This window comes from Merops nubicus, unplaced genomic scaffold (genome assembly GCF_000691845.1).
Source record: "Merops nubicus isolate BGI_N331 unplaced genomic scaffold, ASM69184v1 scaffold34951, whole genome shotgun sequence".
NCBI lineage: Eukaryota > Metazoa > Chordata > Aves > Coraciiformes > Meropidae > Merops > Merops nubicus.
The window spans coordinates 1516-19143 of NW_008586830.1; the positions used below are offsets into that span (position 1 = coordinate 1516).

The 17628-nt window shown below is 52.0% G+C and overlaps 2 protein-coding genes across 2 annotated transcripts in view; one reads left to right on the top strand and one right to left on the bottom strand.

The window, feature by feature from the left end:
• The window catches only part of LOC103781060 (acetylcholine receptor subunit gamma-like), a gene marked incomplete at its 5' end in the record, with an annotated part of 3959 nt that extends 1324 nt beyond the window's left edge, over positions 1–2635 (top strand). Inside the window, 6 exon segments of the mRNA XM_008948763.1 lie at positions 651–854; positions 1128–1242; positions 1499–1613; positions 1960–2168; positions 2270–2387; positions 2468–2635. Coding sequence (XP_008947011.1) covers positions 651–854; positions 1128–1242; positions 1499–1613; positions 1960–2168; positions 2270–2387; positions 2468–2635 — 929 coding nt within the window.
• Positions 2636–7325: 4690 nt separating this feature from the next.
• EIF4E2 (eukaryotic translation initiation factor 4E family member 2) overlaps positions 7326–17628 on the bottom strand; it is a gene marked incomplete at its 5' end in the record, with an annotated part of 19101 nt that continues 8798 nt past the window's right edge. Inside the window, 2 exons of the mRNA XM_008948764.1 lie at positions 7326–7806; positions 10398–10476. Of these exons, the coding sequence (XP_008947012.1) occupies positions 10431–10476 (46 nt within the window). The remainder of the gene's footprint in view (positions 7807–10397; positions 10477–17628) is intronic.

Sequence of the window (17628 nt, forward strand, 5' to 3'; positions counted from 1 at the left end):
TACACGGGCACTTAAGTTATTAGTGGAAGCGGGAGTGTGGGAGAGATTTGTTTTTCTAACCCTCCCTGCTCGGGGCTCTCACTGCCTGGCAGCCGCTCACGAAGAGCACCGCTCCTGGGAGCTTGATTGATGCTGGGAACGTAGCTGTCACGGCCAAACGATGACGTTTTCCATCACATTTTAATTGCATATTGAAGGAACAAAATGCTTTTCAGGCAGCGAGATTTATTTTTTCATTACCAGCCCGAGCTGCGATCTTAACTGGGAAAAAATCTATTGCTCCCGTAGACAGCGGGGGGAAGCAGCTTGCTGTCACCCAGCGGGGCGCTCAGCTTCCCCATGGCACCCTGGGGCAGGGAGACGGAGGACCCCAGCACCATACGTAATACCCGGGAGCCTCCCAGGGGCTCAGGATGCCCCATACGTGCCCAGCTTCCCCCTCCAGCAGCTTTTTGGGGTATCTCGCCTGGGCACTCTGGCATGGTGCATGGTGCTCACCTCCTTCCCCAGCAGCTCTGGCATCTTTCCCCATACCATGCCCAGGCAGGGTGCCCCCGTAGGGTCCACACCAATCACCAGCCCCCCACCAAAACGGCAGCCGCGGCGCCCCCGCGGGGGTGGTGGACTCATGTGGCACCTCTGTGCGGCAGAGAACGGCGAATGGGCCATCAAGCACCGCCCCGCGCGGAAGATCATCAATTCGGAGCAGTTCACACCAGATGACATCCAGTACCAGCAGGTCATCTTCTACCTCATCATCCAGCGCAAGCCGCTCTTCTACATCATCAACATCATCGTGCCCTGCGTCCTCATCTCTGCCATGGCCGTGCTGGTCTACTTCCTGCCCGCCAAAGGTACATGCTGCTGCCGTGCCCCCAGGGATGGGCAGCGGGGCAGAAACGGGTGAGGAGGGGCTCATTGTCCCCTCTGTGCTGGGGGACCTTCAGCGCCACCTCTCACCTGCTCCTGGGATATTTGGGGGGCTTGAATTTCCAGTTACCACACAGTTAAAAGCCTCAAAGCAGGACTTGGGCAGTTCAGCTGAGGGGTGGGGGCTTTTTGCCAAAGGAGGTCAATGCCCACCCCACTTCTCCATGCTAACCTCTGCCTTCTCCCCTCCTTGGCAGCTGGTGGGCAGAAATGCACTGTGTCCATCAACGTTCTCCTGGCCCAGACCGTCTTCCTCTTCTTGATTGCCCAGAAGGTGCCTGAGACCTCCCAGGCTGTGCCTCTCATCGGGAAGTAAGTGATGCAGGGGGACGAGGGTGACAGCCCTGCTGCCACACTGTGCCATGGGGGTCTCTGGGTGCTGTGCCCAGAGACAGGACCCTGGCATAGAAATAACCCCCAGCCCAGGCAGGGTGGCACAGGGCCGCCACATGCCCATCTCCCACTGCCCATCTCCAGTTTTCAGCCCAGGAGGGCATTGAGAAGGATCTTACGTGCCCATAGATTGTGACCCAGCAGCCCCACATGAGGCCCTATGCCCCCTCCCCAGGTACCTGACCTTCCTCATGGTGGTGACAGTGGTGATCGTGGTGAACGCTGTCATTGTCCTCAACGTCTCCCTGAGAACGCCCAACACTCACTCCATGTCCCAGAGAGTGCGCCAGGTACCCGCTGTCGTCCCCCTACCCCTTAGCCGTGGGTAATGGGGTGGGTGTCTGGGGACCGAGGCCGTGTCCCTCGCAGAGCGGGGTGGCAGACGTGCCTCTGAGTGTAAGTCGCGGCACAAAGAGGGACCCCCTAGATGTCCCTAAGGGACCACACTGTGCCACCAAACCCCTCTGAGCCGCTCCGAACACTGGGGAGCAGCAGGTGCCAACACGCTCAGCATCCAGTGGCACAGGGGTACCCCACTGGGATGCTTCAGCCAATGCCAGGGCACCCGATAGTGCCCATTGGGTGCTTGGGGCAGTGTGTGGGGGACCAGTTTCCCATGAGTAATGCTGTGCCCAGGTGTGCTTGCACCTCCTGCCCCGTTACCTGGGCATGCACATGCCAGAGGAGATGCCAGGGCCACCGCAAGGCGCCCGGAGACGCAGCTCACTGGGTCTCATGGTGAAAGCTGATGAGTACATGCTCTGGAAAGCCCGGACCGAGCTGCTCTTCGAGAGGCAGAAGGAGAGGGATGGGTTGATGAAAACCGTGCTGGACAAGATTGGTGAGTGTCCCTGAGGGGCTGGCATCCCCCCTCACGAGGCTGGGCGATGTGCCAGGTGGATGGGTGCTCACCGGGGCTCGCCATGCCGGCTCTGCACCTGGAGAGTGGTGGCACCCAGGACTTCTGCCAGAGCCTGGCGGAGGCAGGCCCCGAGATCCGCGCCTGCGTGGACGCCTGCAACTACATCGCCAACGCCACACGGGAGCAGAACGACTTCAGCAGCGTGAGTCGGGGCCGAGAGGGAGGGGGACCTGCACAGCGGCAGGGGGCGCAGCCCTCACACCCCGCTTTGTGCTGCTGCAGGAGAGCGAAGAGTGGATCCTAGTGGGACAGGTGATCGACCGCGTCTGCTTCTTCATCATGGCCTCCGTCTTCGTGTGTGGCACCGTTGGCATCTTCCTCATGGCTCACTTCAACCAGGCGCCCGCCCTGCCCTTCCCCGGGGACCCCAAGCCGTACGTGCCACAGTGATACCCGCAGGCACTGCCACAGCCGGGGGATGGCCACCCCCAAACCAGCCTGCTCGGCCCAGATCACTGTGGGCACAGCAGCACCCGGTGCCAAGCACAGCACTGGAGGAGGACTGGAGGTGGCAGGGCTCTGCCACCTCCAGCGGTGGTGGTGGTCGGGAGGGGGGGAACATAGGGTGGCCGTGCTGTGCTCAATGTGGAAGTAAAGCCCGCGGAGGTCTCATGAGCCTCTATGGCACCATTGCTACGTGCCCACTGGTGGGGTTACCCCCCTGGGACGGGCTGGATGTGACACCCGGGTAGGCTGGCCACAGCCCTCTAAACCACACAGTCCTGTCCCAGCAGCACACAAGGGTGCTGGGAGACGAGGCGAGGGGGAACCAGAGCAGAGTCAGGCACCTGATGGGCTGTGTGCCAGCACTGGCAGCACGAGCCACGTTAGCCCACTGCAAATTCACAGCTTCAAGCCCAGGGCAAACAGGGCCCAGGCATCACTTGCCATGGCAGTGGTGGCCATGGGCCAGGAATCACAGATACAGCCCTTCATACTGGGGCAACAATGGAGCCACAGATGGGATTAGGGGCAGGTAATTTCTCCCTCTATTTATGCCCCAGCCGTGGCTCTTGGGGGCAGCTGAATTGCTGTCCCTGCTCCCTAGCAAGCAGCTTGGGGTGGGAAGATCCTGAGCCACCAGGTACCCAAACCCCTTTAAAGATGAGTGTCCCTTGACACCCCCCTGCTACCAGCATCATTACATGACTCTTCCCGCCCCGGGGCCCTCCTTGCCCCACGGGATCATCTCCGCCAAGCACGGCCCCTCCCCCCACCCCAGCGACACCGTGCCCCTCGCTGACCTCTGGGGCCCTTGCAGCTTTTTCCCTGCTGGCGGGGGAGATGCGGGAGGTCAGCCTGGGAACGGCCTCAGGCAGCGTCTGCTCCTCCGTGGTCCAGCTCACGCCACCTGCGCCTGGCTCCAGGACCTGCTGGGTCTCCACCAGCTTCACCATCCGTGCTGGTCCCTTTGCTGCTGCCAGGAGAAAACCAGCTGGTTACTGCCCACAGCCGGCTGCTGGCACTGCCTGCCAGAGGTGAGGGCACCACAGGCACGGATGGAGGAGGGAAGTAAACACCCAGCAGATGAGACAGTATCCCTTGAATACCCACAAGCCGGTTGTGGCCACCCTCCGGCTGGTCCAACCTCCCCATGCTTTCTGCAAGGTGGCTTTTCCTGCCCCATCCTGGGAGATGCATGATGCCCACAGCACCCAGACCAGGTGGAGCTGGTGCTCCAGGCTAGCACCTTGAAGCAGGAAGGGATGGTGCCCACCAGCGCAGGCTGGGGAGTACAGGGGGCACCAAGCACCCAGGGACCTGGACGAGTCCTGCCTGCTGTCCCCCTGCCTGGCTCACCTCCCATGGCAGCAGCCTTTTGGCCACAATCTCGGTGAGGGGACCAGGTCCTGGGGTGCTGCTCCTGGCCACAGCCTTCTTGCTGGTGAGTGACAGCGCTGCACAGCAATCCTGTCCTCTCATAGCCAGCTCAAGGTGATGTCCCCAGTGGCTGAAGGGATAGGCTGCCTTGGCCAAGTGTCTCCAGACTTTCAAGAGCCTGGAGCTGCCGCAGGCTGACCAGATGTAGCACCAGGCATGTCCCCAGTCACTGGGCTCTCACTCTCCAGGAAGGTGCAGAATTAATGAGCAGTGGTCTGTCTCTGCATGGCCGTTCCCCATTGATTCCTGTTGTCCTGCTACCAGCCTCCAGGGCAAAGGAGCTCTGAACAGGGTGAGGTACTGTCACCCACTTCTCCTTGCTCTGCAGAGCTGCTGCATCTTCCAGGTGAGCTCAGTCCCCAGCATGTCCATACAGCAAAACCAGAAAGGGACAAGCTCTTCCAGCCTGCCAGGAGCATGCAGCTGAGGCCACATTCTCCACCATCCCCAGGCAGTGGTTTTACCTGCCCTCCGGAGGTCCCTGGGCTTTATCACCACACCAGAGATCAGGACAAAACCAAGAGCAGTAGCCAGGATGCCACAGGTCTTGGACAGCGGATGTGTCTTGCAGGATGTGGTGGGGAACACCTTGCAGGTCACGCTATCCAGAGCTAGGTGGGTGCTGGGGGGAGTGCAGAGAGGAAAAGCCCCCCTGGCCCAGCATCAGCCCCATGAGCAGACACCTCGTGAAGAAGCATTAAGATGGGATAACACCATCTTCCAAGCATCCCCTAACTGCTCCTCTCCAGAGCTGGAGACTCCTTTCTCTCTGTGGGCTGGGAAGCATATTTCCTCCTGAGCTCCAGCTCACAGACACTGAGGAATGCCCCCACACACTCCCTGAGCCCCTCAGCCAAGCCCAGCTCAGCCATCATCCCCAACTTGACCAGCTGTAGCCAAACAGCCAAGGCCCACGAGCTCACCATGGCGCAGCATCCCCTTCGGAAAGAAGAGCTCTGAGGCTGGACTCCAGGGCTCAAAGACCTGCCGAGTTCCCCAAATGCCACCATGTAGAGATCCAAGGAACCTAAAGGGTGGACAAAGCTTTCAGCATGAGGAGAGAGCAGGGCAGGTCATGACTCACCACAGATTTGTGGCTCCCACAGCTCCAGGCTTGCTTCCTGGATGAAGAGGATCTGAAACTTTTTTCTAGGGCATGGCAGAGGCTCCTTCCCCTCCCAAATAACCTCATGGCTATCTTTTCACCACTCCTATTAGCAAGATACAGTAGACCACAACCCAAAAGCCCTGCTCAAAAACCAGTCTGGCTCCAGCCCTCCCCAAGCCCTACGAGTTACTAAACCTGGTGCTTGGCACTGGCCGGACACTGCTTTGCTTCTGACTTCAGGAAACATAGCCTTAAGGAGGACAAATTCCACACCCCAGCCAGCTCGCTCACTTCAAAGCTGAGGGGGAGGAACGAGCGCCGAGTTCCTCCAGATCTCAACCACCGCGGCAGCGTGAGGAGAGGAACAGCCTCCCGGGAAAGGCTCCTCCACAGCTCACTCGCATGGCGTATTTCAGGGCGAACGCAGCAGGACTGCAGCATTTTCAGACTTAATAGCAAGCCTGCACTCATCAGCACCAGCTTAGACGCAGGGCATCAGAAAAGTGGGCGAGTACGTGAAATAGCAGAGGTGGACACAACGAGCAGCTGGGCACAACAACAGGACTTAAAGCCTTAAGTGATGTCATCTGCAAGAAGCTAAATGCGCTGTGAATAAGAGGAGCCTGCAGCTAGTATTTCAGCCTTGCCTCGCAAGGCTATTTTTGCTTAGATTGCCAAAATGTAATTACAACTAAATCCCCCCTAACAAATACCAGAGAGCAGCAGGGGAGAGTTGTATTTAAAAGGAATTTTAAGCAGCAGCTATAGTAGTACCTGAACACAGCAGAGAAAACAAACCTGGAAAAAAGCCTGGGAAAGAGAATTTGGTCAAGAGCTGGTGACAAACAAGTGGCAAGAGCAGGAACAGGACCTTGGGGTCTTGAAAAACACAGAGCCACGAATGACATGTGATGGGTGCCACCCCAGCCTGGGGAACTGCCCCACTCCATGCCCAGGCAAGTGCCAGCAGGCACAAACTGCCTGACCACAGGGAGCTGTTAGTCATTGCTGTCAGCATGCTGAACATTTCTGGAGGCAGCCTAGGACTGACACCCTCAATGTGGAAAACAAACCCTTCAGAAGGCTCAATATTTTAACTTGTTTCCTCTGCCAGTCCCAGCTGCTTTCAGTCTAGACTTCAATAGCATGAGGAATCTGCAATTGGAGTCATGAGGCTGAAGGTCTCCCAGTCCCCAAGGCCAGTAATTGTCCCAGACATGGGCTGTTAGTTCTGCGGTCACAACTAAATTGGCCCAAGCAGCCTCTTCTCCCAGGGGACTCTGCAGAACATGCAGGGCAGGAGATGTGTCCCACCTCTGGCCACAGCCTCCCCTCCTGGGCCCGATGCAAAGGCCCCGTTAAAAACGAAAGCCCATTGTGCAATTCTCCAAGGAAAAAGGGAAAAGGCTGGAGCCGTTAATGAGTACAATTAGTGTTGTAGTCAAGCAGAATTAGAGGAAATAATTACAGAATCACAGAATGTTAGGGGTTGGGAGGGACCTCTGGAGATCACAGAGTCCAACCACCCTGCCAGAGCAGGACCATCTAATCTAGGGCAGGTCACACGCATCCAGACAGGTCTTAAAAGTCTCCAAGGCAGGAGACTCCACAGCCTCCCTGGGAAGCCTGTTCCAGTGCTCTGTGACCCTTACAGTAAAGAAGTTCTTCCTCGTGTTGAGGTGGGACTTCCTGTGCTCCAGCTTGTATCCATTAACCCTCGTCCTATTCCGGGGTACAAATGAAAACAGGTTGCCCCTTTCTTTTTGACACCCAACCCCCATATATTTATACACGTTAATTAGATCCCCCCAAAATATTCTCTTCTGCAGACTAAAAAGCCCTAGGTCTCAGCCTCTCCTCATAAGGCAGGTGTTCCAGTCCCCCACTCATCCTCACAGCCCTCCGAGTGTCCTGTTGTCTTTCATGGTACCCAAACTGCAGCTGTGCTGGCTTTCAAAGCAACCACCCCTGGAGGACCGGAGACAAGGGGTCACTTGCAGCTCCTCTGTCAGTCGCAGCTTTCGCTTGCCCCAGCCTAGAGAAATACCAGCCCACTGGTTTTTAGACAGCCAAGAAAGAGAGAAGCTGAAAGAAACAAAGAGACCAAATAATTTATTGGCAGAGCTGAAAGGGGGCATTTGAAAAACCACAGGGCTGACTCTCAACTGGGAAGCTCCTCCCAGCTGCAGAGAGATTTATAATACTGGTATCCCTCAGCAGAAGGCTCCGACGTTGAGGCAGAATCCCAGAGGTCCTGCATACCATGTAGAGAAAGAGAGGAAGGTGCTGCAAGATGCGGCCCCAAGGGCACGCTGCCAATTGAAAGGTTGGCCTCCCGCCCCACTGCCAAAAAAAGTTTGTGTATGACAAAATCAGCCTCTTGTCACCGCTGCTGGAGGGCTTCAGATGGATTCTTCCTCCAAGGAGGAGTGCGAGAGTGGCCCATGAGTCCCTTCAGAGGTCGGAGGGCACTGGTGGAGACCTCTCAGTGCTTTCAACATGGAGAGAGGAGCTTAGTGCCAACTCTTGTTCTCACAATGTGATTTTTGTGTTTCGAAAGCTTGAATTATCCCTAGAAAAGAGAGGGAAGGAAGTGGTTAACGGTGGCAACCCTTCAGATCTCAGCACCCCTTGTCCCACCCACCATGGCTAACAGTGTTGCCATCCCAGCATGTCACTCAAATCACTGCTTCTTAAACTGCCTAAGCAGACCTGCTTCCTAACTGGAGACTTTTCACGTAAGTCAACCTGCTGCTCCAGAACACTTGGAACACAGGGTGATCCTGGTTCATCCCCATTCACCAAGAAGAAAAAAATGTCACCCCCTGTGAGCTAAGCATATTGTAGACTCCAGAAACCTCCCTGATAGATTCTGGTGTTTGAACAACTTGCAAGTTCTCTTCCTTCCCAAACATTTTGTCCTCAGGGATTCTGCTTGGAGCAAAAGTACACCATCAGTCCAACCTCCTGTCTCTCTCTGTCCCTCATATTCAGGGTCCTTTTGTCATACAGTCAGCAAGTTTAGCTTACTGGTCTCTCCTACCTTAAAATAATAACCTGAAACAGAAGATTTCCTCCAGTTTAAATAGAAAAGCTTCTTCATCAGCTTTTACTCACATGAGTTCAGCAACGTGAGTCACAGGGGCTACAGGTAAAGAAAGGACTGCTGGTCCACAACTTTTATTTGTATAGTCTTGCACCCCACAGCAGCAGCTGAAGATGGGGCAGGTTACAGACCCCTGTGCTAGTGCTTACTGCCAGTCTGTGAGCAGCAGCAACAGGCAAAGCACATTTACACTTTCCTAAAGAGGTGGTGTGCTTTTCTAAACTCCAGCAGAAATACATGTGATTACAATTATTTTGAGAGGGTAAGTTGGGCAGCTCTTGGGGACAGGGCAGTAAGCTGCCCAAACCAAACACCTATGGATGCCCCAGCATGTATCACACCGAAGTGGCAGAGCTGTGTTGAAGAGCAAAGGCAGCAGCTGCAGAAGCAAGGTGCTCTGCAGGACTGTAAAAACCTGCTTAAACCCTTGAGCTGGTGTGTGCTGCTAGGAGCTGCGTGGTAGCTGTAACATCACAGCACGGTGCATGCTGGAACACCTCCAGGAGGCAGGCTGGAGAGCTGGAGGGGCAGAAGGAAGTGAAAAACACTCTTTAGAGAGTTAAACAAGTTACTCTGATATGACATGACAGCAAAAAACATGCTTGGAGGCCATCTGCAGAAGACTGGGGCTCACCTTTGCACTTGCCAACAAAGTAGGCTGTGCTGCTATTTGGGAACGTGACTCAGGATTCATTAACTGGATTCCAGTTAATTTGCAATGATGGTTTGGCCTTCTGTCCCACACTGTACTTTCACCCGTGCCATCTACGTCCAGAGGACAGCACACTCTGGTTAGCTCCTTCTTGGACAGGTCTCTACATCTCCTCTCCTTTTGCCTTTATCAGGGTGCCCAGGCCCCCTGCTTGTCACTGCTCTGCCTGCCTAGCACAGGTGACCCTATGCAGTTGAGACCTAAATCAACTCTGTCTCTGTTTTCCTGTACACTTGGCACATCTTCTGCCTTCTGAGGCTAGTACTTCATGAAGTGAGCTGTTTTCCTCTTCTGGAAGGTCATCTGAACGTCACCTAACAACAACAACACTACTTGGTGCCTGGCTAACGTTTTGTAAACATTGAACCTCACAAAAAGCCAAATCTGTGAGGAAAGGCAGGCACTATTTTCACCCATGACATGCTATGAGAACGCTGCTTGCTCAAAGCTGGGACAGAGGCTTTGGGATCCCCAGTAGCTCCTCAGAGCTCGGCTGTGCTGGAGCAGCTACGTACCACCACGGGGTGGGAACTGGGCAATGCCACACTCCTTTCAGCGGGCTCCTCTGCTCCGGCCCTTGGCAATGCAGCAATCACTCCTGGCTACCAAACACAACTCCCACTGCCAGGCCTGCTGTTGGCCCCTCTAAGGAAAGGACCTGCCACTAGGGAGGTGGGCACTGGGGGGCAAAACCAATCTGGGCTGCGAGGCTCACAACAGCCCTGAGCCCACCTGAGCTGCTTTCCCTGCGCATGGTTGGTTGCCACTACATGGCTGGTTGCAGCAGGTGGTTTCATCTCGTTAGCCACAGCATTACCATTTTGAAATACAGTAGCTATTGCATGTCCTTCCTGAACAAGCTTTTACTGACAGGCTAATTCATTCTGCTCCAGCCCACTGTCAAGAGCAAAGGCACATACGCCAAGCTCCAGGCGCCTCTCTCAGTGTCCATCACGGGGATGTGCTTAGCATTCATTTACCACTCCACATCTGCTTACAGTCAACAGACCCCAGCTGAAGACATACCTCTCAGCCTCCTGGGACCAGGTCTGGGGTACAAGTGCCCTGCACAGAGGAAGGACAGCATGCAAAATAAATAGCACACAGCATCACAACAGGAAATGCTGTGTGAATGGAAGCCACAGTGAATGTTGGTCTCTTTGGTCAAAAAAAAAAAAAAAAAACACCAAACAAAAAAATCATTTTGACCTTTGGGAAAGAGCCAATAGCAGAATGGGCCCACCACCAGGCCCACAAGATGAGAGAACATGGCAGCCCATGGGAAGAGGGTTGGAAGCTGAGAGGTATGCCACGAAGTCACATAGGAAGAAAGATGAGGCCCTACCCTGTGTGTGACAGAGGGAGGGGGAGCGTTCGATCAGCGGCCACTGCTGTTCACCAGGCCATGAAACTCCTCCCAGGCCCTGGCAAGCCAGAGGGAAAAAAAAATGAAACAAAAAACCAAAAAAAACCAGCACTTCAGATCAAAGGCTTCTTAACTTTTAACGAGAGCAGAAACATTCAATGGCGTTTGAAAGGCACTTGTCTTCAGAGAGCAAGGCAATATCCTCTGATAGCCCTAGTGGATAGAAGCATCCTTAAAACCCAGCCAAACATCTGACAGCACAAGGCAGCTCGAACGTTCTGCACAGACGTGAAGCGTTCCCACTGGCTGCTGGTGATATAGCTGCATTAATACCCAGAGACAGGTATGACCTTCCCAGTCACAAACGGAATATCCAGTTCCTATTGCTAATAAAATAGCTGATGTTATGTCTTCCTGGAGGATTATCATGTTCCTTGGCTGGTTAAACTCAGGCAGTTGCTGGCCTCATGCTTCGCCACATTCCTGCATATGTAGTAACCCCCCAAAAGGGGCTTCTTTTAATGCCACTCAGCTTAGTTCTTACACAACTCTTAGATCAGGAGGCAGAATCCTATTGTTATTAGGAAGTCACGTTTCCTAGTGTAGACCTGCACTGTTAATGACTACCCAGTAAAAATGTTACAGCCATTTGAAATGAAACTGTTTTCAGATAAGTGAGAGGGACAGGCCTAATGCTGCATTCCCTGGTGGAGATCTTACTGATGGCCAAAGCTAGCAGACTGAAAAATTGCTGTCTGTTTTACCAAGGCAGCATACTTGAAAGTTCTCTCGGGGAAAAGTTGCAGGGGTTAGTGTGAGCATGACTATTATCATCTGGGATCAGAGACATCAAAGAACCTCACGGTTCTCCATGCCCAGCAAAATGGTGCTGGTGCCTACAGCACATGCTAAGCTGTTAAACTGAACCCAGAGAGTCCCACGGAGCTGGAGGGACTTAAAGGGAACCCAGGTCAGTCATAAAGCCAGACCACGCTGCAGATTTTATTGCTGGTACTTAGCAACTACCTCACAGCTTGTTTTCTGCATTACCTCAACAGGCTGCTGAAACACCAGAGTCCAGAAACGGACAACCTGTATCAGTCAGCACTTGTGCCAAAACCAGACCACCAGGCTGGCTCTTACCTGAGCCTCACACGGTCAAGCTCCCACTCAGTATTTGCAAAAGCAGCTCAGGTGTCATATGCTCTTTCCCAACAAAGGCATCGCCCGACTAAAGACAGAATATACTGGCACAGTGCCTGTCATGTGTGCCCTGCAAGGCTGTACACCACGTACATTGGGAAACCAACGAAGCGGGCACAAGCAAGAAGCCCGTCACCGTGGTGCACAGCTTGGAACTTGTGACCTCACCTTCCCAGTCAAAGGGACAGCAAATCCCTCTCTTGAAAGTCCTGAAAGCAAAATCCCAAAAATCACAGACTTCAGCACCACCAGTACAAGCCTGGTGAATGGCAAAACACTCCAGTCCTTCCCAGTTCAAAACTGCTTTGACAAAACTTCCAAGAAGCAACTGCATCTCCATAGCCCCTCAAGCATAGGCTCCTGTGAACCACCGAGGCCATCAGCTGGTCAGAGGGAGTCCTCACCTATGGCTGGTGAGGTTTTCTCCTCGGTCTCCCACCATCCATGGTAGCTCAAAATCCTCGTCAAGTTAACCATGACAGATGAGGGACTAACAGTCATCCATGGGAATCCCAAAGCTGCGTGGCATCTCCATGGGAGGCCCTAAGGTACATGGGATCTCTAGCCGACCCTCAGACATGAGCCCTTGAAGCCAAAGGGTGCTGAAGATGCAGCAGGACAGCACTTGGGACACAGCTGGGGTGCACTAGTGCACCAAGTGAGATCTGCAATTCAGTGTTACTATCGCAGTGTGCTGGTCAGAGGAGAGAAAGCCACAAGTGGCTCTTTCTAAGCAAGGCAGCAGCACGAAAGCCCCTGAATGGGAACTTTCCCCCCAAGTCTCCACAGACACAGCACTTTTCAAGGTCACAAGGCCAAGAAATCTTCCAGAGAAAGGAAAACTGTCCATGTAACTCAGTCAGCACATGGTACTAGGCACTGTGGGTGCAACTGCCTCCCTTCAGAAGGAAGTTAGAGAGAAAAACTCTGGATCTGAAGCCCTCTTAGCTGCTGAACACAGGTTGGACAGCTGTGCACATCTCCATCCTTGTCACAAAGTCTCTGCCTTCACATCTTCCCTCCAACCTCCCATGCCTTGTGTTTCGACCACATTTCCATCACCCACAATCATATCTTCTCTCTTTCCTCGCTCAGTCCTTCCCAAACTTAGGTATATTTTTCCTCTGCAGAAGGGACACAAGGTCAGATTATTTGTCAACATAATCGATAATTTATTACCCCTTTCAAACCAAGGAGTTCCCTGTTCCAACATCCCCATAACATCATGCACATAATCCTTCAGCTGCCAAGTCCTTCTCACATAGAGAAAAAGCTCTTCCAGCCAAGAATTTTTAAGCCAAGACCCTCATACATATTATAACACTAATTACTCCAACTATCTGCTGACTTGACTAAAAAATTCACCAGGATGTGTGTGCCCTAATGTACCTAAGCTGTGCTTGCAGAGCAAACTGCTCTCCATTTCATACTGAACACGGCTGCCAGTTAATTTTGTCTGGCAGAATCTTTATGACCTGTGACGTGCCAAAGGCACAGTGCCAGAGTCTAAGAGGTTATTTTTATGTATAGACATTTTTAGTACCTTATTGCTGTACTGTCTGTGCAGCGATCAGATACTCAGTGAATTGATCCCCAACACTTAGGTTATTCCCATCGAACAGATGGGAAATGGAAACATTAGAAGGCTAAATAAAGCCAGCCAGAGCTGTTCTTCCACACTCATTCCTGACCCACAACTGTTGAAAGTTCCCACCTTCTCCTCCACTGCCAGGGTCAGGACCCTGGCAGCACTCCCTTTATCCCCATTCAAGTCAGCTGGGGAAAAAAAAAAGGCAAAATGGAGCCACTATTGGAGACTGGAGCAAAAAGAGGAAGAGCAGCTCCAGCTGCTTCAAGGGGCTTTCCAAATCACCATTGTGCAAGCAGCACTGTTTTCTCCAGCCACCCTCAACCTTTCGTTCCTAGCAGTTCCCCTTCAGCATTTCCTTGTGCAGCTCTGCCTCCTTACCACCTCCTTCCCCAGCTAAAAAAGGAGACAGAGAGCTCACAGAGCATGCTACTCTCAACAGTCACCGAGGTCTGTCCCTTCTGCCCCCTGCATGCAACCTCCCAGCACACAGATCACTCGCCACATCCTGCAGCCAGTGTCCAGAGCAGCACAGCCCCTTCCTGGGGGCTCCCCCTGTTCTATCAGCGTTTGGGATTTGTTCAAAGCCAGTCAAGAACTTTCTGACAGGCCTGAAAACTGATAGCCTCAAAAAAATCTAGGATACTCTTCTAGCCTGAAATAATTCTTCCTCTTATCTGGCAGTATCCATAGCAAAGGCAAATCAGGTAGCCATCGTGACTGCAAAATGAACAGATCTGATCTCCTTGAAAAGAAACAAGAAATAAATAGGTTATAGTCACTTCTTTGGTAAGAGACAGGCCACCAAGGTAAGGAAACCTTTTACAAAGTCACAGGCACTTGTGAATAAAGCGTACTACAGTGACAGGGAATGAATCCATGAATCCATCATTTCAAAGTTCAGCTGTATGGAAGTGTTCTTAGACCTGCAACACCTGGAAATATTACTGGAATTGGAGAATAGAGTGATAAATGAATTAAGCCAGTATTGCAGAGATGCAGAAGAGAACAGCTATCATATCTGGAACCTCATCACTCCCCCTCTAGCTTTTATTCTCACTCTCAAACTTGAAGGAATGAGGGTGAAACCGCAGCTCTCTAGAGCTGGCAGGACCCAAGGCTACCTGCTTTCCACTGACAGGCATCAGAGGGCAAGTATGGGTCCCATTTGCAAACCACCTAACTTTGGACAAGGTTAAGCCTGCTCACACCAGTAAAGATACTCAAAGATAAAAATGACACAACGAGGTCAGCAGCACTGAGGAGTTCTCCTAAACTCCTGGAAATCAGCAAGGAAATGGAAAGAAGCAGCGCTATAATAATGTAACAGAACTGCAGAATTGGCTGAACTCTGACAACAAGGAAAACCTCTCAGGAGCACCCTGCCACCACCTTACTGTCTCACAAAGACTGATCTTCTTGCCCAACATCTGCCACTGCCATGGAGATTTCTCTTCCTCATTCCCCAATTCTTTTGTCACTCCTCTCTTTTATGTCCAGAAAACCTCACCCCTTTAAGTCTTCTTACAGTGCATACCCTTAATTTGAGAGTGATGGAGCACTGGAACAGGCTGCCCAGAGAGGCTGTTGAGTCTCCTCTGGAGACCTTCAAAACCTGCCTGGATGTGATCCTGGGCAACCTGCTCTGGGTGAACTAGGGGAGTTGTAATAGATAATCTCCAGAGGTCACTTCAACCCCCACCATTCCATGATTCCCTCCACAGGATATCTGCTTGTTTCCTAGCTAAAATATAGTCTGAGGCCATTTCCTCCAACTGCCTTCAGTGAAATGAACCCAGTGCCAGCCCTATTAAGATCAGCTATTCTTCTCATTTACTCGAGCCATCCCATTAGTTATCAGTGGTGACTTGGAAAGGAAAGGATAGTTTTATAACCCTGCTCAGCTCTCGCTGCAGCAGGCACTTGCAAATAACTGAAGCTTTGTTTTCAGAAAAAGCAACCTTGCTTTAGAGCTGACAGGACGATCCATAAAGTCACACAGCAACCAAAATCCTTCCAGACCAGCCCGCTCAGCAGCAGCCTGCTGTATGGCCTCAGGTTTGGTCTCTCCTGGCACATGAGGCAATGCTGTTAGATTTCCCTGGAATTCTGGGATGGTGCAGTAGGTGAGAGCTCTCAACACAGGAGATGGTCACTGACCACACAGTTAGCAGTGCAGAAAAGAAAGGGCTAATAATGCCAGGCAGGACAAAGGTGTGTGCAAGACAGACAAGCACTTCATGCTGCAGTGCTCAAAAAAAAAAAAAAAAAAAAAAAAAAATAAAATCAAAGTTTACACTGATCACTTCCCCTACACTCCTCTCTCAGCCACAGTTCACTCACTACAGATACCTGAATATTTTCAGTGGCTTCACTGAGACATGACCAGGCTGTGGCTGGCAATATTCTGCTTTCAAGAAAAGCACAACAGATCTCCTCAGGTAGCAAAAGCAAGAGGTCGTTTTTGTTTTCCCAGTTCCAAACCACAAGGAGTGCCACTGTCCATAACCCCCTTGTCACTGCTGGATGATGTCACCTCTGAGGTCAACAATGCTGAGGAACAGAACCTATTAAGTGGATCACTACATCCAAGTGCACCTCTCAGTCCACCTCCAAAGGAACAAAGAGACTCGATTTCTCTCCAGCTACTGAAACAAGGTAGTCCACAAAATGTCACGTGTGTTCTTTTCAGGTGCTCACCACTGTAACGTCTAAGATACTATAAATCCCCTGGAATTAAGCAGAGTCCAAGAGATTGTTCTATCCCTTCTAGCAAGATTGGAAATTAATACAGACTAGGCTGACCCTTCCACTCGCTGGGATTTAGGCAGCTTGTCAATATCGCAAGCAAGAGAAAGGACAAACAGAGGAAAATTGCAATGAAAGATCTGCTTATCTAGCTAAATGCACAAGCTCCACCACTGAGAGCAGAAAGGACAGAATGCAGAAGAGCTCTTTGGAGTAGTGGTGAAGCAACAGATACTTTTCAAATGCAGCTTGGCAGCACCGCCGCCTTCTGAAACAAAGGGGGCTGCAGCCTCTCTGACAACTCATGAAAAATAGTGCCGAAAAATGAGTTAATGTGAAATGCATCATCACAAAAGGAATATATAAAGCCTGAAGCACAGGGCTCAGGTTCCACAGTGAGGGGCATGCCAGCAATTTCTACAGAAGCGTTCATTTACAGCATGTCAAAAGCTAATCCAGGTCAATTCACTACCTAAAAGTGGAGGTTTTGAGAAACGCCTGTTCTTTTCTTGCTAAGCGTGCTCCCTTCCCTGAAGCGCAATCAATGCCAATCAAACCCTGCACATGAGCAGAGCTCTAGTGGAGAGATGCAGCCCATACAAATGAAAAATGCCACGAGCCCCCCCAGAAAGGCAGCCCTGACAAAGCCCACGGCACAGCTCTTCCATTAGAGCCTTTCATAAAACACAGCCAGAGTGTGAACACGGCGCTGGCCGGAAAGCCCTCCCGAGCCATAAATCACACGGTACATGCGCAGCGTAAGTGGAGTTTATTCATGACGGACAGTATTTCAACAGGGCTTGATAGATGGGCGAGGAAAGGGAGCCAGACTTTATGGAGGATAGAACTGGTTACACAAGAGATTCTTCATTAGTGAGCGAACCTTAATGATATGAAGCATAGCCAAGCAGAGTCAGACTGAAAGCTGGGGCTGTCCTGCTCCTCTCTGTCAAGGAAGCCAGCACCATCACCTCTCTGCTGTTGCTGCTCGCTGCCTACTGGCACCAGGTGAGAAAGGCACGAGAAGTCCACGCATCGCTACACAAGAGCTCCACTGACAAGCAGTTCTGCTCTGAATTTACACCAGTGCCATTAAAAGATGTTGGACAGTACTGCACCCAGCCTGCTGGAGGTCAAGCGAGGCAATGGAAAAAAGAGTTCTCATGATCCCTTGCGTGGCAGAAGGGTAATTGCTCAGATCCACCTCGCTAGGACACCATCAAACCAACTCCTGACTATCCCTCCTACCCACAGAAGAACAAGTGGGAGACAAGCCAGCCCGCCTCTGTTTTAAGAATTGCTCCCAGCTGTAACGTGAGCTACTAAACTGGATTCCACAAACACCTGTTATTTTTGGACAAGCTCATTTTGCACCATACGTCAGCAGCACAAAATGAGATTTTGATGCTGTGCAGGAAGAGAGGGCAGCAAGCATGGCACGTTCCACTGTCGTAAGGAAACACCACAATATTGGATGCACCATAACTCAAGGACTGACACCTGCCAGAGCAAGAACAGTTACAAACTTTGCTATGGCACCAATTCTCTGTGCTAGGAAATGCTGGTGGCAATAGCTTATAGGGAAAAAGCCACATCATTTCCACTCTAAGCTTACATGAACCATCACCACAGCTTTGGACTGTTGGCTCAGTACACAGCTCTCAGTTTCTG